This window comes from Copidosoma floridanum, unplaced genomic scaffold, assembly GCF_036245765.1.
Source record: "Copidosoma floridanum isolate Cflo_tuat_1 unplaced genomic scaffold, Cflo_Japanese_pri ptg000013l, whole genome shotgun sequence".
NCBI lineage: Eukaryota > Metazoa > Arthropoda > Insecta > Hymenoptera > Encyrtidae > Copidosoma > Copidosoma floridanum.
The window spans coordinates 28430732-28458191 of NW_028321890.1; the positions used below are offsets into that span (position 1 = coordinate 28430732).

Sequence of the window (27460 nt, forward strand, 5' to 3'; positions counted from 1 at the left end):
TCAGGGGAGCAGAGCGGATGCCTCGGGGATCCTCTTTCCTTGCCTACTGTCTTGCACTGATGGTAGCCACCCGGTAAATGTGGGTGGGGCTCATGTATCCATGATGGCTGTTGCGTTTTAAACTTTTGCGTAAAACCGCTTATTTTAATCCTTTCTTTTGACGCTTATGCTGGAGTTAGAGATCCACGTTATGTCCTCTGTTTAAACGAGGAGGAGTACCACCGTGGACGTGATTAGTTGTGCAAGTAGAAAACATCGACGTTTAGTCAGACGCATGCTTTTTCATTCACCATAATTCGAATGATGGATATGTACATACAAACTAGTTTTCAGAGAGGTCTCAAGTTAACATTCGAAATAATCAAAACATTCAAAGATTCTATTATTCCAATGTGAATATAATGGTTTTTATTTCAAATTTTTCTACCAAGCACCAAGGAAAAGCTCAATAAAAGCTTTTTCCTTCGTTGGCAGAGGATAAAATATTTTGCTCGTTTTTAATCAGACTTAAAATCAGGTTCTTATTACGATTCGGATTGAAAGTCGAGGTCTAGTCACATGGAGTCACTTGAGTAAGCTGCAGTTAAGCCACTTTCTCTTGAGCAGAGCAAAGAAGGAGCTGTAATCCTCAGTGAAATTTCGTACGGTATGTAGCACAGGTTAAGTCGATGCGTAACAGAACTGTTGGAACTAAGAGAGTTTTTGTCTTCACTTTGAGTATTAAGCAAAGAGAGCTGCGTTTTTTGGAACTCAAATGATTTTTTAAATTAAATTTGATGGTGCATATAAAATGCAAAGCTAATACTTTATTGTTTAAAGCGTCATGTCGGTAACTTAAAAACACAGAAAGACTCGTTACTTTCTTAAAGAATAACGGGTATGCTATGCTGAAAAATATAAAGACAAAAGGGTGTCCCACCGAGAAATTCGTCTTTCCGCTAAGAAATAGAAAAAAACGCTACCTGTCGTCTGTGTGTGTCGACGAAAAAAAAAAAAAAAAAAAAAAAAAAGACAATCAAAACCAGCAAAGCAGTATAAAAAAAAAAAATAATAATAAAAAAAAATAGGTGGAAGCGGATGCTAGAGTTTTTCTTTGCAACTGTTCTTGCGTTGTTTCCCTAAGCTCCATTATCTCCCGTCTGAGCCAGTCTCCATTTTACTTTTAGGTAAACCAGAAGCAGCACCGATGAAAAGGAGGTTGACTCGTCTCGAGCCCGGATGCTGACTTAATCTTTGTCACTCAACCACGTGTAGGGAAAGCTGAAAAAAAAGCCGAGACACATTAGAAGAGAGGAAAACGAGAGCTTACTGAAGCGAATTGAATGGTTTTCCGGTAGTGATAATTTTGCGAGATTAAATTCGGAGTATGCAAAAAATTGGATAGTTTAAATGTAAATATTATAGAGAAAAAGAAAACTGGGAGGAAAACGAAAAGAGCAGAACGATTTGTATCCGGGGATGGATATTGAAATCGAGAAAACGGAAAATGCCGAAAGGAGTAGGAGGAATTGTGTACCTGATAACGGAGGCGAGTCCGTAGGATCGGTGCACGTGAAAGGACGGTGGAAAAATGAGGTACATTTGCATGGAAGCAGCACAGCTGCCGAGGAAAAATCTTTTTGCCCATAGGTCTTCCGTATCACAGTAGGGAAAACGATATTTGGAAATGTTGGAAAATCCTATCGCTAGCTGGTGCAACTCACTTGGGTGTAATATTAGAAAATGAAACAAACAAATATTTACCATTTTCGCCCTAAACTTAATATTGACGTCTTCTCCGAAAGTGAACTCTATATCTTTATGAGAACACAAAGTTTTTTATAACAATCGGTCCTGAATGTGTAATGACAATTGATTTTCGATAAAAAAATTTTGATAAAAACGAATCAATAATTCAACCACGTAAAAGGTAAAATTGAGATAGCTAAAAGTACATACCGATAAAACGTTGATTGTATCAAATGCGAGGAGAGATAAAAGCTCAGTCAAAAGACGACTGCACCAGCGATGAAACGATGGCAAGTAACGATAGAAAACGGAGTCGATAATGCGCGCAAAAAGCACAAATTGGACAATGGAAGAAAGAAGGAGGGGGATTAAAGAAAGTAAGAGCAGCAGACGTGCAGACTAGGCAAACGAGTGGAGGAAGCTGTTCGATAAATAAGGAGTGAGCGAAAGACGGGCGAGAGGTGAATCTCGGGAGCGTTAAATTGAAGAGTTGGAGAATGTTGGAGGAAATCGGCAGGCGAGGTGGAGAAAGGGGATGGCTGCGATTGTTGCGGCTGCGAAAGCTTTTATTTCAAGCAATTTTGCTTTGCGCGATTTTTACCGAGTCGAGAGTAAAGGCTTTTGTTTTGGATGCTTTTATTTATTCGAATTTTAATTTTTTACATTTCGTAAGGAGTGGTGAATTCGTCTCAGCGATTGGTATGAATTTTGCTGTACAGGTGTGTAGTCTCATTACTAACTCAAAAGCTGCTTCGCACAGCAGCTCGCAAACAAAAATGTATGTACACTTACTTTATTTCCGAGTTTTATAATTAAAAAATATTTTTACCAAATAATGACACAAGTGCAAACATAAGGCTAATTTTTATAGCAAATTAAATGAACTGGAAAATTCACTGTGTAAAAAAAAAATTTCATTTTAACTTCTTCTATTACTATTTTTTTTTTTTTAAGCTAATTTTATACCTAGATAACTCCTTGATGATGTTAAATTACAAATTAAACAAATACGTAGAGAACAATATGGAATGAGCGGTATATGCTTTTGATTTTAATTTATTAGCTCTACCTTATATGCTCAAGTTGATACTTGATTTTTAATATTTATGTTTTTGCTATTCATACAAACCAGAACGTGATGAAAGAACTTTTGTAAAAGTATCATAAAAGTTATAATACTTGAACGCAGCAGCTAACTTGGAGTAAATAAGCACATGAAGAATTAAACAAGTTAATTGGACCGGAGTGCAGAGCAATTTGGTGTCTCGAGATGAGGGTGCTCTAGACGAGAAAGGCAATAAAGCTGTCTCTTGTGTGGCGCACAAAATTATTCAGCTTGCGAGGGAAAAAGCTTGTAGTTCTCTGAATTATTTTACAACGTCAGCTCGGTCATTAATAAAAATTTGTCAAGACTAGCAGTTTATAAGTTTCATCCCAATTTTTTATGCGAACAAGATCTACTGAGCAATGAGGTACACGATGAGCTAATTTTAAGTAAAATTTATTTTTACAAACCATCACTGGGTTTATAATACATTTGAAAGAATACAAAAAATACATCAAATAAAAGAATTGTTCAGTACGGGTACTCGTTCAACTGACCATCCAACTGAAAAATATCTTTTTGAAATCATTGAACCAGTCCTTATAGGCGCATCGAAGCTTTAAAACGATTCATTATTGGCCATTCTTTTTACTGAAAAATATTATTTCTTCAATTTAAATTGAATGTAAATACCTTTTGCCGTATAGGTACCAAGCCTCTGAAATGCCAAATGACTGGCCCAGACCATCATTTAAATCACAATTGTTTTTCTTTATTTCTACTTTTCGAGCCAACGCACTTTCACGTCTCTACATTGAGAGTAAAAAATAGTTTGAACGTGAAAAAAAAAAAAAAAAAAAAAAAAACGAAAAACAAGAGGAAAACCATCCCTAAAGCCGAACGAATGTAACGTCCAGATCTCGAGCTTCCACATCACACTCGAGTGCTCGTTGCAAGGTTCCATTACACCTGACCTCATTACATCGCTTGTTCGTGCAGAGAATATATGTTCGTACAAGCGGTGGGATGCTCAACCTTGACAGCATTTTTTGTTCGTACGTGATACCAATACATCCCAACGACTTTCACGAGATTGTTTACGCACGAACGAGTCATCGACCAGCACTCCACCGCTGATGCTCTGCTCGCGATGTGTTCTAATTAATTATACTTTCCGAAAATACACGGGGCCGGAGAAGATTGGACGAAGAAAAAAGTACCTTCTTCTTTTTTATTTATTTTCTTTTTTTTCAATTGCTCGTCGTATTAATGGTATGCCATTAATCACGACTCCGGAATGTAAAAGTTTCAAAACTTACTTTCTCGAGCTATCCCTCACTTCTCGATTTTTCAATTTTAAGTGGAAGTGATTTTCATAAAAGTTAACTCCCACCTACCCTTAATACCATTTTCTTCAATCGAAATATTAATGCATTCACCGATAATTACATCCAACTGCACATTACCTATGCCCATTTACAAATCATTGAAAATAAGAGCGAAAATCGAAGCATCACCATTCATCCGGCAAACATCGCAAATGTAGAGCGAATTATAAACGTGTCATTGCACCAGTCGCGTTTGTTTTGGTTTGCTTTTTATTTTATTTGGCGAGAGCTTTAACCTCGTTTGCATGCAAATTAACAACCTCGTTTTGTTTGCTCCTACGCGCGTTAATTTTTACGACGCATCGGTTTTCATTTGCCACCATTGGACGTACGTGTGTTTGCAGGAATTTTTTTTGTTTTTTATATAACTAGTACTTGTTTGCCCGCACATCACGGTGATTTCGATGGAAAAATCGTTTGCAAGTAAAATTGTAACTATTGACTGAAATGTTTATTAAATTTATGACGATTCGTGACTTATTACCATTGCGTTAAAAATAACGTGCCAAAATTTTTAAAAATGTTTGAAAGCTCGGCCATTTCCCGGCTAACTTGTTATCTGAGCGTATCACAGATTTCAAGCTTGCAGCATCAGATGGAAATTTTTTTTTTTTAAATATTCATTTCCAGACTAAACCATGCGTCAATCAAATACGCAGCCTGAAAAGCGAATTTATCAATTTATCATAGGAGGGCACGCGCGCATGTGTGGAGATAAAAAAAATAGGTCAAAAGGGGAGGGTGTTCATATTATTAATTACCCGATGCGCTCTTGGATGAATTTGGCAGGTTAATTATCGCTCATGTTGGTCACCTTGCATTTTACGCGTTTTGTCTTTCCCCCTCCCTCCCTTTCTCTTTACTTGAACCTTAAAATAAAATGGGTACTCCTTTTTTCTTTCTAGTTTGCATTTTTTAAGATTGCCGATATGGGGAGCAGGTAGGAAACGCGAATCCTAATTAACCCACTTTATTTTCAAGCTCAGTGGACCGTATGACTAAATTTATAAAGAATTTTAGGATAAAATATTTCAGGTACAGCTTGAATATATCCATAAAGCATTAGCATACAGTAATACATCCACATCAGCTCTAATAAGATCAGAAGATCTTCATTTCTCCAACATCTTCTAACTGAGAGTCCTCTATATGCTTCTCTATCTCGTGATTTCATCTTTGAGATACTTTTCAACATGATAACATGATTTGGGTTATTCGTCAGCGAATATGGCCAACGTGATACGAAGGCTCAGGGATGTAAGATTTTGTATCGATTTTCGATTCATTCTTTGAGTTTTCTCTGTTTGTGTTTTGGTTTTTATCGAGTTGGTGCTGATTTATTTGAGATGTAAAGTATATTACGTGGATTTTAATTCGAAATACATACGTGTTTATATTTTAGGTTGTAAATTTCTTCGACAAAATTTTTTCTCACGAAATTTTATTTAATTACAAGCTGTAGCCCTTATTTATACCGATACAATTACCATATCCTTTCCCACGAAAGTTAAGTAGGAAACGTCCTTAATTACAACCTCAGGCTACTTTCAGAAAAAAAAAAAAAAAAAAAAAAAAAAAAACTATATGGTCTCTGCAGCGCAGGGGTGAATCAGTAGCTCGAAAAGAAAGAAAAACGAACAAACCCTCTGTTGGAAGTTGCAAGAGAAGCCGAGGCCTCTTTTCTATTAACTTGAAACCTTTCTCCGTGTCTCTCGCAAACAATTAGACCGTTGACTTGCAGGGGGAAAAACTCGATCAAGAATCCACTCACGTCCGTTCACCTATTTTTTCGACATCACGTAAAGTCTGTGTTTATTTTGTCCGGTTCACAAAAGGCCTCTTCCTTTCTTTCGGCGGGGCTGACCACACGTTTTGGTAATCACCAAAAAGAGATCACATGGGGTGTTGACCTTTCATTCGACGCAACAACGATGTGTTCTCATCGAGGAAATCGCGTGTTTTTTCTCTCCAAGCTTAATTACACCGAGGCCGAAATTACGGGAGCAGCCAAGTGGGCGGCGGATGTTTGCCCACCATCGTAATTGAGCATTCGCTCGTTTTGCCGTTGCTACAGCTGTAATTAAATTTGTTCAGCGGTACGGAGGACGTGTATGTTGTTGCGGGCAAATCGTTCCCTCGGAGTCCTCCTCATCGACATTCGCGGCTAGTTTACTGTTGGATGAGCTTTTATTTTGCTGCGAGGACTAATGTTTGAATTGAGTTTAAAAAAGAAAGAAAACCAATTTAAAGATATGACCTTCTTTTACATTACATTTATCAAAATATAATAACAGATTTACGGTACATCCAAGTTTTTCTTGATAGGTACTCGTCATTTTTCATTTATTTTAAAACTAACGTATTTAAAAAATATACCGAAAAAATTCATGGCATCGAGAAAAAATCTGGGTCCCCTCGAAACAAGACAGCTCACGTAAATTCTCCTTCTACAGTCCAGAGCTTCGAGGACCAATCTCATCCTATGATATAGCAACAACTTCTCTACACGCAAAACCCACACTAGCACATCAATAATACAAAATCTCGTGATCTCGATCGTGCGATCTCTCCGAGCTTTATTCCCGCCATCAATTACCAGGTATCGTGCGCGTACTAGAGTTACGAGGATGTCGCTGTGCCAACGATGAAGAACGGGTGTCGAGTGCATGCGTTTCAATTTTCAGTAGACGTACTTTTTGTGAAAAAAAAAAAAAAAAAAAAAGAAACAAGAAAAAACTTTACCCACTCGCGGTTTCGGCTTGATTATGCGAAAAGTATTCGTCAGCCGCAAAGGTTGGCTTTTTCACGCGCCGGGTATATTTTTTTTCTCGCTCGTATTGTTCTTTGTGCTCGAAACTTTGGCGGAGAGTGGTTGTACGGAAGCGAGAGGAAAGAACGAGATGAAAAAAATGAGATTTCCGCTCCGGGGATATGGGAGGAAAAGCACATCGCCCGGGAGGCTCTACGAAGGAGGAAAATGTTGTTCGCCCTCCGTCTTCTCGTACGTACGTATATTGGCTCGAAGAAGTTGGCCTCTGTGTATATTCAAATTGAGATCGAGTGTATACTCTGGCTGTGCCATTTTTCCCTTTCACGATATTCATTGTTCTCCATTGAGCAAAAAGATGAGGCAGGGAGTACGGATGAAACGCGAAATATCAATGGATCGTTCTAATAATCGATCCGAAATCGCTCGATACACAACAGCATTCCTTTTCACACCTTCCTGTTCCTTTGAAAGAAAATAAATGCACGTACGAGAGCTTCTGAAGCAAAAACTTTGGAGCCAAAAATTGACGCCACTGGGGGACTCGAGTTGATTTTTCACTCTCTCTCTCTCTCTGGTGCTTCAAACGGCCCAAACTATACGTTTCTCTTGCTCTATTTCCAGGCCTCTCGTCAAACATCCCTGTTTTTTTTTTTGTTGCTCTGTAGCTCGCCTTGGCACCCGTATCGCCTCGTGCGCGCGTTCAGTCACCTTTTTCTCCTCGTATTTTATTTGTTCGCTTTCATCTCGAGAAGGAGCAGAGGGACTCGTTCTGTCGCCTTTCATTCGCTCCGGTGCACTCGCACGCTTCACAGGTGATTCCGGGAGGTAGATTGGAGATTTCGACAGGCGTGTGTGTGCTTTTTTTGTGCTCTCAATAGGTATTTTCTTTTTCTTTTTTTTCCATACTGATATACTGGTGCGTGTGCTTTTTGTTGCGAGGTACTAGGTAAGTATGTTTGTTTTCTTGGAACGAGGAGGAAAGGGACCTTGTTATTGCAGGTCGTTCGATGTTTGTTTGTCTTCTGTACTATTTCCCGGGCGGTTGATGGCGATGGGGATGTTGGAGACTTGGTTACTGGATTTGTACAATCAATTTTTCGCGCAGCTAAGGAGCACAGTAACGCTACTCCACGATTGGCGTTGCAAAAAACTATACGTATTTGGGAGGACTTTAACAATAAACTAGACAAAAGTTACAATTTCACAGTCGTTGAACTGCTTTTGACCTGAAAAGTTTCGTAAATATTCATCAGCTCCGGGAAAAACTTGGAGCGCGTACTGAGATGAAATTTCCATAAAAAAAATACATATACCCTTACTTGCATATCGTATGACTAATAAAACTGACTGGAATTTTATTGTGTGTTGGTGTGTCAACGTTTATGGATAATTAAAGGCTTGGATTTTACAAAAGTTACTTGAAACGAAGATGCATGGTTTCAAAAAATTTTTGGATACATTAAGAGGGTTATGAATATTTTATTTTTTATTTTTCTTGATTATATAATATAAAAATACTCGATTGATTATGGTAAACACTCAAATAATACTAAACTATCGAGTGCTCCTTATAACTAATTCGATTGGTTTTATTTAACATTATAGAGAATGAATTGTTTATTTGAATAAATAAAAAGATATATATAATTATATTTCAAAGCTTCTCTTACTTGGCATACATCAGAAAAATCTCTTTAGTTTAAATATTATTATTGTGTATGCGACGATATTTAATTTTGTTATAGCTTATAACAAAATTAACGCGTCTGACATACTCGACTGTTTCTACTAATCCACAATTATGCAGAAAAGATAGAGAGTGACAGAAAACAAAATTCCTGTACGAAAAGTAGTAAAATCCACGTATAGTCAGGCGTAGATCGAATGTCAACACCTCCCAAGGTAAATACACTTACCAAGGAAAAAAAAAAAAAAAATGAAATAAATAAATAAGTAGCTTTCAGACATGAGTCACACTTGCAACATAAAAAAACTTTGACAACTATTTCGTGATATTTTTCCCCATAGATTGCACCGACGCGTAACCGCAACGTAAAAAAAAAAGAGCAAGACAGCACGTAAGATATATACATTCTACCACCGCTCGCAACAACAGAACTGACCTACTCTCTTGTTCGTGCTCTCGCGAAAAGCAAAAAAAAAACCCTACCGGAAGCCCGACCGACCACCGCAATCTCCGAAACTGCCCTTTTCCATTCACATGAGGAAAAAAACTGCCCCTCGGACACTTCAACAAACTGTCAATATTTGACCCCCGACTCCAAGCGCATGGACATAAAAGGCACAACTTGGGCCCATAAAAGCCGGCAAACGTAAACACCCACGTACATATATACACGGCTGCAGAGGTAAGAGCCATCGCCGACGAAATTTCGGTTAAAAGCCATACGCTCGACTAACCGCAGCCCCGAGACAACCAGCTGCTCCTTTTACGCTCGTTACATATTCATGGTGTATTAGCCATCTATACACGTACACACGCCCGATAGGGAAAAATACATACATTCGTATGCACGTTATAGGTAGCGAGGAAGAAAAACACAGAGATGAAATTTAGAAACGGATCGATCGATAGAGTCCCGCATCCGTCCAGAAAACTTGTACAAGGCACCACAGCCAAGGGGAAGATTGTTGTATGCGGCGAAGCTGAAGGCATAATAATAATCTTGGCGAGTTTGCAGGGGTGTAAGATAATAGCTGCGGGAAGACGAGGAGATGCGCGTGGATCGAAGCAACTTGTCGGATGATAATTTATAGCGGAGCGCCGGTCCCGCATTGACGATAGACGATGGGTTTGGTCCATTGTTTGAGGAACTTTGGTGCACCGCCACGTCGCCCTTAATTATCATGCTAATGTTACATGGAAGAGACGCGATTTTCTACGTTATACTGTTTTTATTTTATAAAAAATCACCGCGATTTGGATAACTGTCAACAGAGTTAACTGACGCTATATCCAGAGTAAATTTTTAAAACGTCTATAAATTCAAAGGACACTTTGCTTGACAGTGCGACATCGCAACCAGAGATATTGCAGAAATGGAAAAAAACTTTTTTTTTTTTTCTCCACTTTTAGTATCACGTAACTCTCCTTCTTTCCCCTGTATCGTCAGTTGTCAGATGCACACGAGAGAGAAAAAGTACGAGGGGTGTACTTTTGTCAACTGCGTATATACATAGGGACGCGTCCGGGGCTGCAATCACGTGTTTCATTTCGTTTGAAATTCTCGTCTTACGCGTCTCAATGAAACTTTTATAGCCGAAGAAGCGGAGATTTGAGGCAAGGGAAGAGAAAAAGTTAATAAGATTACGTCCAAGGAAGAAAACAGCCGAGTTCTTAAAAGGATCCTACTCCTATGCAGGGAATGGAATTTCCTTTTTTTTTTTTTTTTTTTTTTTCGTTCAGTAAAGAATTTATATTCGATGTTTTCCGTTCATTGATATGTGTGGCAGAGACGTTTTACCAAAGTATAACTCTCTGCCTCGAGGAAACACAGTCTTCCGAGTATTAATGCTAATCTACTTATCAGAGGGTAAGCTCGGGATTGTAACCTAAAGCAAATTGAAGACCGTGCGCGTCGCATTGATTGGCTAGAATGTGCTCTGATAACGTTGTTCCCTGCCTTTCACGTGGTTTTAGTGATTGGGATGATTTATTCTATCCACTACTGTTTTTTTAATTGTTTTGCATTTATTGGTGGTCAATGAATATATAATTAACTATTTGAGGGGTGTGTTTTTTAAACTTTTTTTTTTTTCGTTTCTAGGAACAGTTTTTGTTTTTTTTAATTTTCGGAAGGTGCAACTATTTTATTCTGGTGAGGGTGTCGATACTTACACAGACAATGGTAGCTAACAATGTTTATTTAACTCAAGGATAATTCGTAGTTTTCCTTGGACTAGTGACTTACGGTTATTCGATGACTAGTCTTGATTGGTACATCATAATTCACAATATGATTATTATCATTAACACTAGTGATATAATATTGTTATTTCATTGCTTATCTATAATTTAACTAGATAAAAAAAACACACACACAGAAAAACTAATAACATACACGTGTATTGGATAATTTTAGTTGTTTTTAGCTACTACATGTGCCATTATGTCAAATACTAAATAGTGGTATCTATGGTTTATTATTGCTGTACACACCTACATGTGCGTGAAAGTGATTTTGCTGCTATTTTGCCGACAAATGAATTGTGTTGTTTATAAATTCTATTGTCGCTCCAATAACAATGCCACAACAACAAGCTTTTTGTGATAACTGTTCTAATTTTTTTTTTTTTTTTTTTTTTTTAACCTAAGACTTGATGCATTGTTATGCAAATAATTAATTGTTATTATTTTTTTTTGTTAGTATGCGTAACTACTTTTAATGACCAACGTAGAAAAGCACAAATATGTGTACCACGAGAAAAAGGGCGACAAAAAATTCTCGTTTCGAAAAAGTATGAAAAAAAAAAAAAAAAATGAAAAATTGAAGAAAAATCAAAGAGCCTCTAATTGCGCCTGTAAAAGCCAAACAGACACCCATTGCACGTGACGTATGTTCAGCTCGACTCTCAAGAATCATATGCGTATCACGTTGTCGACTAAATAATTTATACACCACAGAGCTCGGGGAGAGCGAGAGACGTGTATGTACGTACACGAGGGGCACAAAGGCCAACCCGATCGTATTTGCGATTAGTTATATACAAATATATACTCAGGTGGGTACATGGGTGTCGTTGGATTAGGATCTGATTATTATTAATTTGCGTATACAACAAACAGGCACTCTAGGGATGCTTCGCGCACAACATACGTGTAGGTACAATCTCTACGCGCTCCCTCGCCTCTGGTGTATAATATAAAAGAGGATGCTACTGTTGCACTTAACGTGCAGTATAATGTTTATGTATATATAGCAGTACCTACTGAACAACATGTACACATTGTAATAAAAATGATAAACGGGTGATGGTTAGTAATCTGCAATAGCATACAAAAAAGCTGCAACTCTCCTTTGTGCAACTATGTCTCAACGGTATTAGAAATTTGTACATGTATACGTTGCTAATTTTTTTTTTTTTTTTCAATTTGATTACTGATAAACTTAGCAAATAACCAACAGTGGCGATGAGTATGCGATTGGCTATTTTGTTTGATCGTTGAACAACTTACGGTCAATCATCACCGATTGGTATCCATAGGGAGTCGTCGGCGGCATCGGTTGTCGCCCGTCGGGCAATTATATTGCGGGTACACCACGTGAAATAATATACATGATGCTGCGATTAATAATTAGGCACGTGACATGCGCCAACGCGCAAACTAGGCTTTCTTTCTATTATTTTTCGAAAATAAATCAAATATTTTAACAAATACATTGTTTCCCACTCCAAGCGTATGTATTTGCTCGTTCAAAGCTGACAAGTTTTCCTTGCGCTATTACCAAACGTTTCGTTCTTTTTTATTTTTTTTTTTTTTTTTTTTTCCACGCAAACAGAAAAGGTGTCTCTGAGTTTTATTTTCACTCCAATCCAGTAACGTACTTGCCTCGGGAGTCATCATCGCTGCCGCATCCCATGGAAACTTTTTCAATATACGCGAGACGTCTGCCCCGAGGAATTTAATTAGTAGTTTTCAAGGGGAAAAAAATGAAAATAAAACTGAAAAAAAAAAAAAAAATCAAGTTGAAACTTAATAAACCCCAGAGGGTGAAACGAGGCCCACGTCTTTTTTATTGCCACCACACTCGCCATTGGGATAAAAGGCGTCTCCTGACGGACCATGACTTTTCGAAACTTCTCGGCCAAAAGAGCAAATTATCCCCTCCCCATCTCGTTCCGCGTGACGCGTACGCGCGACCCATTGAATACCACTCGAAAAGACGAGGAGAAAACCAGAGTGACTAATTGCCGCAAGTTCGGCCGGCCAATTATCCCCTTTTCGTTTTAATCTCCGCGTTTACCCGATGACGCGACCCACGAGGTACCCTTTTCTCGGATGCTCGTGACTCAACCCGGTTCCGGCCTTTTTTTCCCCCTCCCACTTTGTTCCGAGCTTTGACCCGTCGAGCGTGAAACGAGTGCATAATACGCGCCGTCGAGATCTCTCTGTGTGCTCAATGTACCCAGTGGCTGTGCGTGTGAGTCGCGTAGCTTCTTGTCTCGTGATTTCACGTCGGTGCTTTCGGTGGGCTGGATACGAGTGCCATGGAATTGAGTTTGCAAGGGATACACGTGTCGACAAACAATAAGGGAGCACGATAAATTTACCGACACCGCGTCCGTGCCGTCGTTGAGAAACTTTGAGAGCTACGGGAAATTGAATTTCGGCTAAGGCTATTATCGCAAAGCATACATGTAGAGGCTGTGTGGGAGGAAATGGATTTATTTTTTATGTTGTATTTTGGAGAAACAAAAAAAAGTAAAAAAAAAAAGTTGAGTGGAAATTTGTTTTTATGAGGAGTACGTTTTTCAGTTTTGAGGTTTGAGAAACGACAATTCATATGTAAAATCGTCTCTATACAAGTTTGGATGAATTGCTCATAGCCGTGGTAATTAACGTGTGGGATGGCGGTACAGTCATGACTCCAATCAAAAAGATCATTGCACTCGAGCAGCTAATCGTCGCCGAATTCAATTACAACTCTCAATTACAAACTTGTCTCTCAACGCTCCACTTTTCTGCTTCTCTCCCTCCCTCGAGTGGTTCTCATTGACGACGAGATCGCGCAATTAATTGTTGCACTTTTTTTCCTCCCCTCATCTTCTTTTTTTTTTTCTTCTTCTCCTTCCATTGAGTGTAATTGCTTTTGCGCGCAGTGTACTGCACTGATCGGAATGGCCTTTGATATCTGCACTACTTTCGACTCGCGCGAGGCAATCAGTCGTGTGTGTTCTACTGATTGAATTGCAACGTTGTTTATCTTCGTGGTAAAAAAAAAAAAAAAAAAAAAAAAAAAAGAACGAACGTTTGGTTACACTGCTTTTTTTGCTTTGATGATTACAACTTGAAACAATAAACAATAATTTTTCATTTCCTCAAAACACGTTTTTTTCATTGACGATATAAACGGCACATCTTGAAGTGCGCTCATACTTTTACTTTGCCATTATTTAAAAAGGGGTGACTCACCTCCTTGCAGTTGCGGATAGCTTAGTTCGACGTAGAATAGGGCATCCTTTTCGTAAGAGTCCTCCTCGATGATCCCCAACTCGATGATTTTTCTGAAAACACAAGTTAATGGATAATCGTTAGATATAACAATTTCGATAAATAAATTTCAAGTGCATTAGTATTTCAAAGATTATCACTTTCTTTAAACTTTTTCAACACAATTGCATTTCTGCTATACGCATAACTTGGTATTTCTATGGTATTTCCAATTTTCCGTATGAGAAAAAAGTTATATCAAGCCACACAGACATGGTATACTCACCGAAACACGATACGGTAGATACAAGTGGTTGGGGGAGAAAAAAAAACAACGACGAAAAAAGTTAGTCGCAAGTTACTGACCGATAGATGGAAAAAAAATACGCCATCGTTACTCTCAAAGATAAACTTTGTAGGGGTGAGCTCTCAATCCCCGTTTCCAAAGGAGGGGGAAGGAGAACGGAGTCAGTTGCCCCGATCTTTCCGATCGGCAGAGGCAATTCGACTGAAAACGAAGAGCTCGAATGAGCCAATTCTCCATTTAAGTACCAGCTGCTTGGACTCGTGGTCAAACTTTCTGGCTTTGATTGGGTGTGGTCGATTATTGGCTCTCTTCGGAGGGTATCATCACTTTCAAATGTGCAAAAAAAAAGATATCCCTCGGCATGTTTTCCCTTCCTCCAGTGCATACTAAACACCTGAGCCCACGCCACTAGTCCTCGATTGCCTCTAGGAGGAAATTAATTCGATGTTCTCTCGCGCCAAGCGTCTCTTGCGTGTGTGCAAGCTTCGGGGCACGACGAGTCTCTCCATACCTCGGTGCGAGGTGTATTTAATCCAGTACGAGGTCAAGGTTCCGCTGCACGCTAGGATGTATCGACCTCGGGGCAATTTCCCGACACGCTCGCGAAAAGAAGACCTCTCGCACACGCCAGCTCCTTCCGGTGTTCGTGATCCGAGCTTTCGCGACTGCTGATCCACCGAGCTCACGGGTGTATAGCCACTTTTCTGCGCTAGAACGTCTTTTCACCTCCACTAGGCAAGAGTAAAGTAGATGGGGCAAGTGGGCAGTTCAGGGGGATAAGGCAAGGGGGCTGGGGAACTTTGAGAAAGTTATATCCTGGCAAGGATTTTTCTCCTCTCCGCTTTTTTAATGCTCGTCTCTAATTTCTTCCTTTTTTTTTTTTTTTTTAGGGCGGGGCTCGTAGCGGGTACGACATTGTTGGAAGATACGAATACGTATACGGAGCTGCCTCATGAATCGTTATACAGTCATTTGTCAGAAAACTCACGTTAATTGGGAAAACACGTTTCTAGATGATATCGAAATGTTTCATACCTTTAAAAATGTGAAATTTCTGTAAAACATAATATTCATGTTCAATGGTAAGATATTTGATAAGACAGGCTGAAGCTGAAAAAAATCAGTTGTAAGTAAATAAATGTTTATTGAAAATTTTGCTTCAACGAGTAAATTCAGGTAAAGGTTAATAAACTTTTTATTTTCCCAAGACTACGTTTGTTCTCCAAAAGTACAAAAAGACTCGACAACAGAGAGTCCCCGAATAGATTTGGATATCGATAGAGAACGAAAAAGCAATTCGCAAACAACCTCAGGGATGCATCCCTTTTTGCGAAGTATCGCGTATTTCGATGGAAATATTATATACAGAAGGGAATTTGATCCGCCGTTCGAAGGACTTGTATTATTGATGTTCCGTGTAACCGTTTGATCGACACTACCTAAAGCTTTCGCGCCGACATCGTGAAATATTCAATGCGCCTATATTAAGTTCGAGAAATGTGCGTGAATAATAGAACGCCTTTGTGATTCCACATCGTGATTCTATCCTACGTGAAAACAGTAACCCCAAACGAATCGAATCCACATAAATACCGTGATCAGCAATACAGTCGAGTAAACAATAATAAAATCCACAATAAAGATCTGAGTTGAGATACCAATCGCAATTTCGTCCCAAGTATCTCACAGGCTAATGCGAAGCTCCGACGCAATGGTGTTATAAAATTGCACCGGTTTCGGAGCGAAGCACCGTTACGCGCTTAAGCGCCTTATCTCAAACGCGATATCATTTATTTTGGTCAAGCTCGAGAGACGCTTTTCGGAAAGGTTTCCCCCCCTTTTTTTCTCCTTCGCTATTCGCGGTCAGGGGGGTTTTATGCGAGCTCGCGCGTCCTGCGGCCCTTGGCTTTCCTTGGAGCGACTTACAGGACTTGGACGGATGGACGAGAGCTGTCGAGAGGATGCATTTTTTGGTGGAAGCTTAACTGGAGAAAAAGAGCGACTAGATTTTTTTCCTCTTGGTGCACCACCCGATTCATTTTTGTGCAGGTGAGAGAGCTTTTGTGTGCCCTTTTTTTCGAGGATACGTGTGGGCTCCTTTTTTGAGGTTTAAAAAGGTTTTTTTTTCCATAATAGAAATACTGTATAAACGGTATGACAGGCTCGTAGAGTAAAACAACGTTTGCCGGCAGCAAACTTTACTTTCGAGCAAACATTTGCTCTTGGAAAAGTGTGGGGGGGGGGGAGGATTAGAGTTTTTACAAAATCTTTGATCGAAATTTTGATTGCCTCGATAAATCCATTTCAAAAAGTAATATTTTCCAACTAAAGCCCGTGGCCGCGGTCGGGGGGAAAGATTTTAACTTTTTCTCAGCTGTAAAAGCAAAGGTTTGGTAATATATATTTTATCAGTTTCTCGAAATGCATTTGTAGATCTTTGGGCGAGTGCAATAATGTTTTACGACGAATCAGCGAAATCTCGGGTATAGCGCTATAAAACGCCCGTAAAAGTAAAACGACTGGAAATTGGAAAAATTGTAAACGGGTCGAAAGTAGCGAGACCCACTCGAGTCATAAATTATTTCGCTCCCGACGCAGACAAAAGTACGAGTTTCCAAATAATTGTGGAATTCCAAGCTCAGCAATCATTTTCAAACGATTTCACTCTCTCACTCGTCTCAAGTAAAGCTAAACGCGTATCGTACAAAAGTAGGAGTCACATATACATTTGTCGCATATCTCCAAGTCGGAGAAATCACGCGAATGCAAAGGAGTGTAAGCGCTAAAAGGAAAAAAAAAAAAAAAAGTATAATAACAGTAAGAAGGTGGAGGAGAAGAAGAATTCGAATTAAAGCCAAGCAAGCGTGCACGCGCGCGGGGAAAATGTGTCGCGACCTCGACCTCAGATTTCGTCGAAGCAGCTAGCTTCGCTCCCTTTAAAAAGCTTAAATAATGCGAGCGAGCGAGCCTCCTCTCGAAAATTCACGTGTACGTGCCGGAGTACACTTCAAACTCGATTGTTTCAAATAGATTCCCACCTATAGGCTAAGTGCGCGTGTTACCTCAGCTCTCGTGTCTTTATTATTATTTTGCCGGGGAAAGCTCTGCTCTCCTTTTCGTACTCGATTTTTTAATAATCCCACGCAAGCTCCGAGATAATTTTTTTCATTTTTTCTTTTTCTTTTTTTTTTTAATTACTTGGTTGTAAAAAAAATTCAGTGGTTATTAGCGTGTGTACACTTTCTTGGCGTTCTTTTTTATTCCGACCGTCGAGTAGTACAGCGCAATCTGGCGCGCGTGTACGTGCACTTAATGTACATGGGAGTGTACTTATTATACTTATACGTGCGACCGCAGCAGAGACGCTGGAATTAGGTGCACTATTTTTTTTTTTCCACGAATTTTTCGCTTCCTCGCTATCGTGGGTTTTGATGTTGCTGGGTAAAACAGTGTCGTACGCGTTTGAGCACAGCTTTGTTATTCCCAATTAAGTTGTACTGGCGATGTTACAGCTTTTTTCCTCTGGCAAAGAGAGAAATAAGACGTTTAATTAAAATTTATTTTTACCTTGCCACGGTTTTTGTTCAGTAGCACGTGCCAAAATTAACAAACTGATTCAAGTCCTTAATAATGGTGGGAGTAACTGCAATTTTTCAACAATAGAAGTTTCCAAACTGAGACGCCAGTTACCTTTTACCCCTTTGTCTATCGATCCAGCCCGTCTCATTTTCCGACACACGCCAATCATGTATATAACGAGAGAAAACATTTGCAAGCTCAATATTTTGCCCGCGTAATGAAACAAGACAGCCGCGCGTCAACCTTTACGAAGAGCCCGATGAAGGAGCTGGAGCCCATAATAGAAGGCCACCGTTCAATAGTTTGCATGTATAACAGCTGCTTGTATATACACCCCTCCACGTGTAAGTGACAGGTTGAGTGCACGCTTTACATGTTTTTTTTGACGGCTGAATCTGTTATACCATACTTTTGTTGTAATACAATTGGCACTTCCGGGACTGAAGTTGATAGGTGCAGCCAAGTACAAAGTTGATATCCGTTGCTGCTCCTATCGACGGTACAACCCACTCAAGTGCCTCTGGAACGACTACGAGAATCGGATGCACGCACTGGTGCAATAAAACGACAAAAGTGTGCGTACGTTTCTGCTCCAGCGGTTGATAAGGAGAAGCTTCGCGGAGAATAGCGCGAACATCGTGAACTTGCGTGTACTCGTACATCCAAATAGTTGCGCTCTAAACGAGCACAGAGTTACGAGGGAAACTTGAAGTTGCGTAATTTGTCGTCGAGGTCGGCGCACAATGGAGACGATGGCTCAAACGGAGAGTACCCGCGTGCAAGGAACGCAAGCTCAACTTTGTGTGCGTCCTATACCCTTCTTTTGATCGAATCGAGGGGAAGCTGCACGATGTACGCTCGTTTTGCGTCTGACCATACCCGGGCTTTTCTACTTGCCGCACAAAAATACATACGCAGCTCGTTCGTCCTCGAATATTTTGCTTTTTCGAATCGCGCAAAATTTGCACGACAATCTCGAGCACCGGAGCTCGCTCATGTAGATCGAAACGAGCTGCGCTAGCATTGTGGAGCAGCCGGCTAAAGGCCACTCAGCTCCAGTGCACGAGAGAGCTAATAAGCGTTTCCCTCCCACCCTCTCGTAGCAATTTTAAATGCAAGGCGTCGTTACGTAAACTCCGCCCTGGTGCTCGTGTATTTGCATTTGGCATTGAATCGAGCCCCCCACTTTCGGGACCGTGACTCGTTCATCTCGAGCTTTTTCCCCGTGCTTTCTTTCTCGCGCTCTGACGCATGGCTTTCTGTATTCATGAGTTTCATAAGTCCCCCCTTTCTCTCCCTCCCTCGCTGTTCTTCTCTTCTGGTTGGATTTGGAAGATCCCCGCGCTTTCTACGTGGGACCGCACTCTGAATGGTGATAAATTAGAACGGGCTTAATTATTTCCCTCGAGATATTGTGCTTTGGGAGGCGCGCTTGGTACTCCAAGTATAGGCTAGTAAACCGTGAACATTTTTACTTTTCAAATGCCGGATATTTACTTTGGAAAGTTAAAGCAGATGACACATTCGTAAAAGCGAAGCAACATTGCACTGTTTACTTCGTGTAATTTAATTTTCAAGTGCAATCACAAGTGTAGAGTGTAACGTATCCACTGTTAGCTTGTAATTGCGGACATAAATGTCTGTTATCTTTCAAGTAAACAAACTTCACCTGCTGTTCGGTATTGTATGGTTACACGTGGCCGTCGAGTAATCTAAACGAGCTACGGAGTATACTTTAATATATTTCAGTTCATCATAGGTTTATTGTGATTCTTCGGAATTTCCGTTTTAACAAGTGGTCATGCTGCTTTAATTGCTTTTTCTTCTATTGCACAACTACAACGAGGTACTATATTTTGAATTCCTCACTCGGTTCATCTTTATTTATTATTTTAAACTCTTGGATTCCAGTTAAATCGAAAAATCATTCAAAATCAGTACATGCTTTTCCTTGTGAAAAAGCTTGTGAATTGCCAATTGCTTTTTTTCTTATTATTTCCGCTACTCACCAGCATCAACCGATACGTTTTAAATGGAGCTTACAACTTACAACTTACCCCTAAAGTACTTAAAATTGCGTTATCAATGAAATAAACGCCACTCTATCTTTGTATACATACGCCAAAAATTTTAATTACTTTTATAAACAACTTTTTTTAGTAAAAGATTCTTGATGGTCGTTCGATAAAAATTGTTTGGCGTCATTTGGCACTTGACCACTTGCTCGCGGGGATTAAACATTACATAAAACCCAAAACTTGTCCGAGAAATAGCTCGCGGCTTCGGGCCAACTATCACAAAGAGCCGAGCGCCAACGAGCGAAAAAAAAAAAAAAATAAAAAAAATAAACAGGGGTGCGAAGAAACACATAAAGTTTATTTCTCTCGCGTGCGACTACGATAAAGTTCTCGCAAAGATGGCACGGCAAGTACACTTACAGGCATCAGAGGCTCACGAAGTACATAAACCTCGTGCGTTACTTCCCCACCACCACAGCAACAATAAACGTCGGGTCGTAGTATACGCGAGCGCGGTTTTGCCAGCAGGTGCAACGTCATCAGCCGCTCGTTTTGTGCTACGCGTGTACGCGAGAGCTTGCGGTGACGTTTTCCTACGCAAGATTTGGCCTTTCGAGCGACGGAGTAATTATCGCGAAGGAGGCAAGTCTTCGTCACGAGGAAGGGGTGGAAAAAAGGCTACAGCGATGCTCGGTGCGTTGGAGTAGTCAACGCCTCTCCGATCGTCAACACCGCGAGCTTTGCCGAGAATAGCGACCGAGGGAGCTTTCGGAGGAGCTTTGCGAATTTAATCCTCGACTTTTGGGGTTGCTCAGCTCGAGTTGGGTTTACCTTCCTTCGTACTCGGGGGTCTAAATAAAATTCTACCTCTAAAAGACACAAGATTGTACCTAAACATACATATATACCAGCTTACAAGTTAGAGCTGTGTAGTTTTTACACAACTCATTTTTGATAATTAAGATCGTATGATTGAAAAAAAAAAAAATACTAGACAAGCTTGAAGGGATAAGTGCCCATTGTACCTCGACTGCGGTCATCAATCTTCCGACATAAGGTTGTCGAGTCACGTGCAGATGAGACAATTAATTAGCTTTCCTGATGCAAACAAATCGCGCCAAATGATACCCGGGATGAGCGTGCCGGGGCTCTGTTGTCGAAAACATAAGATGACTCGGCTTGTCTTGTATATTCCGACGCAACAAGCTGAACGGGAACTTTTGCAGCGAGGCGATTGATTAATCGTTGGTGAATGATTTGAACTGGCCATACTCGCCAATGAAGCGAATCCGATCGCTTAAACGATATTTAGAGCCCCACACGGGAAACATGATTATTTCGATGGTTCATTGTGTGAGCAATTATACGAGTACAATTGAGTATACGATCGTAGAGTGGAAAAAAAATTGGAAAAGTTGATTCGATAGACTCTCTATAGACTTTGTTGGTGATTCATCGAGATGGTGGAAATTCTAAGCATTACAAGTCAATCACGTGCCATAGAGACGATGGGGCATGAGTTAGAATACTCGATCAATTAACATTCATCTACGAGCTTCTGGCCTGTGTATACTGTCATAACTCTTTTTTTCTTATTTTAATTTGACTAAACCATAGTCAATTAGTTTAACTAGTTAACCGGTAGATTTCTTCGGAACAAAGTAGTAGTATTGTTGTTAACATCGAAAGTAATTTTCTGACGATTACTCGAAAAAATTCGAGTATCTTGAGGGTACGATGTTTATGTGCATTGTGCATCTGTTAAAATATTGGTACAAAACAAACTAATACTTGCACCTTTGGCATTCCAAAAAATAATGAGCGATCGACGAGAGAAGGGCAAAACACCTATTTTCCAATGTGATCGATAAACATGAACCCCCTCCCTCGTTGGCTTCTAGGCTGTATATATATACACACGTTTCCAATAAAGTGCCTTCCGCAGCACCCACATAAGTCGTAAACGTTCTCTGGCTTCATATTAACAGGATGGAGCTCGAGAAAAAAGAATGTAGCGACAGAGAAAGACTTTGCCGTCAGCTCGTACGCTATGTCTGTTACATGTATATATACCTGCACGTTATAGTATGCAGTGTGATCGAGATTTTTCCAAGATGCCGAGCACGTAATGGCTTTTCGGCACGATAATTTATGGCGACGATATATCGCTCCGGGAGACATTCTCGTTATCGTTAAGATGCTCGTCCCTTTTTCTTTTTCCAATATGGGAAAGGCAAAACAAAGAAAAAAAAAACAAAAAAACGGTACTACAATAGAGCGCGACTCCTGAGCCGAGATTGCAACGCCGGGGATAAAATTATGCTCAACGAGGTTATTAAAGCTGGAAAATGAATCATGTAACGGGGAATACCGTGTCACGTTACGCGTTCGTGCTAAACATTTTTTAATGGAAATAGCTTTTCCAGTTACAATCTTAACATCATTATGACACACGTATCTGTCACTCGGGATTTGTTTCTTTTTAATTAGTTCCTACCAAAGAGGTAAAAGTGCACATTTTCCATTAATGCTCAAAAGGAATATAAGTACACTCTTCTCCTTCGCAAGCATACAAGCACACTTTGTTTGCACCAAAAGCTCGGGGTGTATTGAAATCTGGTGAAAATCATCAGGGATTCCAAGCGCGTTCGCATATACGTTTACACGAGCACGCAGCTTGTGGTCCTCAATTGTAGTGCGCGTCGGGTGCATGTAAATGCACAAAGAGGCAAACGCAGGGCTCGTGCTGTGGGTGTACCGGTGCAAACATTATCCCCCACAGGCTTTAGACGCTGCGGATTAACAAAAACGACGACGACGATGCACATGCGCTAATGGGCTCGCTGCCACCACGTACTTTGTCCCTCGAGTAAGTGACGTCTACGTGTGTGGCTCGTGTATATGTATTGTATGCACATTCGCCTGTGTGCAAGCACCTCTTTTCTAACTGTTTTAACAAAAGCACAAACAGGAAAGGTAGTCCTCGTTGTTTTTTTTTTTTTTCCTTAAACTTGACTGATGACCCGAAGAATACCTCATGATTTTGCCCCCTTGCACCCAACCTTGTTTTTTTAGGAGAAAAAAGCTTGGCAGATCTCAGAATACCGGTAGTCGCGATAAATTCCGGTACGGGGGAGAAAAGAAAAGTGCAGTTAGCATCATAAGCTGCAAAGAGTATACATGTCATGCATGAGGGTATACGTACCAACTGAGTATATATAGCTCCAGTTATATGTGTATAAGGCTAGAAAACGTGCAGCAACGGCTTCCACCGGCAGAGGGTTGGGGAGAGGTGGTGTCGATCGATTTGACGTGCGTAGCGGAAACTTAAATGGATGCCCTAATGTTATTTATAAACTAAACTCTAGAGCCCTCTTTCCGTGCACCCTCCGTCTGCATTATACTTGTAGGTATGTATACCCACACAGGTGCAAAGACGGAGCTTCGCTGTATACGCGATTCGAAGGAAAAAGATTTGTAAAAGTATAGTAACGGAGTTTAATGCTCTCTACTGCCCCTAGCTCGGTCCAATACGTGTAGGGGAGTTTTAAGGGGAGCTGTTTTATTAGCGATGCACAGTACTGACACTCCAAAGAAGTAGATACAGCCATCAGTGGTCAGACTTGGGCACGGATAATTTTTCAATTAAACATAATTTTTTGTTAAAACTTCATGTATCGTTTGTACTGAAACAATTTTTTTTTTTTATTTCAATTACAACTTACAACATGATGCTCAAAACAGAATTTTTTTATTCAGCAAAAATGGTGCATTACAAATTGATACAAACAATAATTTTAACGAAAAAGAGAGTCAAAGTAATTTGAAAGAAATTGTTAAATATTTTATATCAATGTACTTCACAAGAAACTGTGACATCTAAAAATTGTATTGTACTTTTATCAGCAAGAAAAAAAAGTCTGTCAGCGAGTATATCGCAATTTTGGCTCTCCTTTGCGGTGGACGACGAAATATTCTTCGACACAATTTATTGCACAAGTATAATGAGCGAGTTATTAATTGAAAATGAGACCAGTGGAGTGGCTGCAGAGCAGTGACAGAGGGTGGGTGTATTAATAAAGTAACGATATGCACATATAAGTACATACTATGTAAGGGTAGGTTATAGCTGGAGAGGAAGAAAGCCGGGATCGATCGCAAAAACGTGTTCGGGTGTTATGTATACATCGCATCGAGTGACGCGTACGGAGAGTATGTGCATACCTGATATCTATTTATTCATTTACAGGCTGCCTGCAGTAATAACATTTTAGGAAAAACAAGATATGACTTCTTAATTTTTTGATCGACAAAATCGCATCTGAAGAGTGGAGACCTCTGAAACTCATCGGAGTTGCTTTCCCTTTCGAACACAGCGGTGATTATACCGTCAATCCGCGCTTAGAGAATCGCAAATTCCATAGTCCCAAGAAGGAAGGGAATGCTCGAACCGATAAAAAAAAACAGGCTACGGCTCTCGTGCTGTTGGAACCGAGTGATCCGCAGGGATGTTATGCTTTACAGTGGGGGAGGGTACAGAAAGTGAAAAAAGAGAAGCAGCCGTGAGATGAAATGTGTATTTCTCTGTGTGTGCACGTGCGTATGGAGGATAAGAAAAAAAAAAAAAAAAAAAAAAAAAAAAAAAAAAAAAAAAAAACGGTTGTACGTGTGTGTGGCGCTTGTGCTCTATCTCTATTTTTCGCGAGGTGCGAGGTCGAGAGTATCGAGGGTGAGCGGAATAACATTTTCAGAGCAAGCTTTAGTTCAAGCGAAACTCGAAGGACTTTTTTTTCATCTCACTTGGAATTTTATGTTTTTTGTTGTTGTTAAATTTAATGCGATGTCAAGGGTACGGGTGTACTTGTATCAGAAGGAAGAACTGTAATCTCCAGTGTTGTACGGTAGGAAAGGAGGGTCTTGGAATAATATTTTAATAAAATTAAAAGCCGTCGTAATTTATAGTTGGTTGAGGTGGACGTCTTTGCCTTTTTCCCGTAGCTTATATCATGGTGTTTGCTTGGCCTTTTGTCAATGTCTTCGTTAATCCCCGGTGAATTTTAATGCGTCACGGCTCGCGTTAGCTTGGGCATACTTTTGATTGCCTCGTCTTATTTACTGAGCTCGATTAATTTTCTTTTTAAACTGGCTACACAATATCTAGTTACGGGTAAATGTAGTGCACAAAATCATCGCAATCGCCGAAACTTTTATTTTATTTTTTAATCACAAATAAAATAATGTAAGGCTGAACATCTGTACATGTTTACATAATCACGTAAGTATATTGTTGTAGAAAACAAACCGTATCGTAGAGGATCGCCAGAGAGCGAATGTAAAAAGCGCCATGTCCTGGAGGAGGGCAAAAAACGAGTGAAAGCGTCCACTGTATGACTTCCAAGCTAGGGTTTTGCCGGCTATTTTTCGCTTGCACCAACGTATAGGTACGGTTGAAAGCGCTGCGAGCACAGCACGTGGCCTCGAGCTACGTAACGTACCTCCGCATATATGTATGACACAACACACCTAAGGCGGCACAACGGGCGATCGATGCAAAGCTCGTGGGGGTGGGGGGAGGGTGAATTTGCACACGTGGAGTGCATTATAAAAGCTCCAAAGCTCTCACTCGGTTTTGATCGCGTGTTCGGCCTTATCTATCTCGCAAAACTCGTTCGCCTTTGCCTTACTCGTACTCGCTCTTTTTTTTCATGCTGTTGCAAAGTGTTATTCACTGATTAATTTTGATCTTAGTGTTTTTACGGGTACTGCGTCAGAGATGAATGATCGGTAGGGATGGATCCTCGGGGTTATAAATGAAGCCGTTACTCTTAACGGGATTAATATTTCTTTTTTTTTCTTTTTTTTATTCTTTTTTTTTTCTAGGGTTGCTTTATTGCATATACTCGGAGTGACAAAAAATAAAAGACTATACTATTACCTTTTTCAATAAATTACAAGCGAAGAATTTCTTTTGCGTCATGCCGAGTTTTTAGAGGTATAGTTGAACTTTTTTTTTTTCTTATTTAATAATTTATTGTTGTGTGACGACAAGTGGAGCTATAAATATCAGAAAAACAACATGGGACATCTTCGAATTAACTTTTCTAACAAACCGTGTGAAATTTATGAGCAACGAAGATGATCAGAGAATAATTTTATTAAATAAACTATTTGCAAAATATTTATTAACTCGCACACACTAAATGAATTAAAGGTAACAACTAATAATATACAGAAAAAAATCACGTTGTACGTAACAGTGATAAAAATTGTACTAGTCCTTACGTAACGCTAGATCGATAAGTGACATACACGACATACGTATGTGTGCATATATTTAAAGCACGTATAGTATGATAAACAACAACGAAATGCATTGCGCTCGAAAAGAGAGCGAAGCAGACAATAATTCCCAAACTATTTGATCGATACACTCGAATCGGCGAGGTTACCGCATTGATATTTATTCCATATCTCGACTGCAAAAACCTGCTTTGTGTGAGTCATCCTTATCTGGGCCGCTGACTTTTCGAGATCTCGTGATCGAGACAAATAAACGCAAGGTAGTATACCTACTCGTTAAAAGATCAAGTTTACCAGGACCGGATGGATCACGCGAACAATGAGCCAAATAAACGAAAAGGCCGAGGTCTCGGTAACACTGTGAGTTATCCTATAGTTGCTTGTCTGCCTGCCTGCCTTGTCCGTCCATCCACTGGCTCATTTTGCAACTATTGTATGGGTACCCCCGTTACCCGTTACAGATGCTCGGTTACTCTATAGTTATGCAGACTTGATGCTTAATTAAACGCCCTGATGTGGTACAGTGGTGATTTTCACTCTAGAGTTAATTACGGGATTTCAGGTGCAGCCACGGGGTTAAGATTACGAGGATTGCGGTGAAATTCAGCCGTCATGTGGGTAGGATGGAATTGCAATTTTTTTCTCGAAAGAGAATGAACTCGGTGTTGATTTCACCACGAGTATTTAACACAAACGAATTTGGTTATCGATTTGTCGGCGGCTAACCACTGCAAACACTCAACCTATGCGGTTTTTAGTTCTTTTTTTTTTTACGAAACATCAACTCTAGCTCTACATTCTACCACCAAAATGATGTTACATTTATAGTCATCCTTTCGGAGTTGTACATGGAGTTTCCAAATAATCGAAAGATATCTATTGTTGCGTCGATTGAAAATCTTACGAGTTGAAAAAAGATTTTCATCTGAGGATTCTCAAACAAAGATTTTTCAGTGTTTCACATTTTTAATCACGAAAAATAAACATTGATTGGGCAGGTGACTAGAATCTCGTTTTTCAATTAATTTTACGAAGAGGACAACAACAATAACGAAACTCGGCCGCGATAAAACATGTCCAAATCCCCCCTGGGAAGCCGCACGAATAGAGTCTGAAAGAAAACGGTCGGTCTTTGTTATACCGGCCGATAT

At 40.0% G+C, this 27460-nt stretch overlaps 1 protein-coding gene across 1 annotated transcript in view; it reads right to left on the reverse strand.

Moving 5' to 3' along the window:
- Calx (sodium/calcium exchanger 3) overlaps positions 1-27460 on the reverse strand; it is a 104432-nt gene that overhangs the window by 63023 nt on the left and 13949 nt on the right. Inside the window, exons 3-4 of the mRNA XM_089590964.1 lie at positions 14088-14179; positions 435-455 (exon numbers count right to left, since the gene is read on the reverse strand). Of these exons, the coding sequence (XP_089447090.1) occupies positions 435-455; positions 14088-14179 (113 nt within the window). The remainder of the gene's footprint in view (positions 1-434; positions 456-14087; positions 14180-27460) is intronic.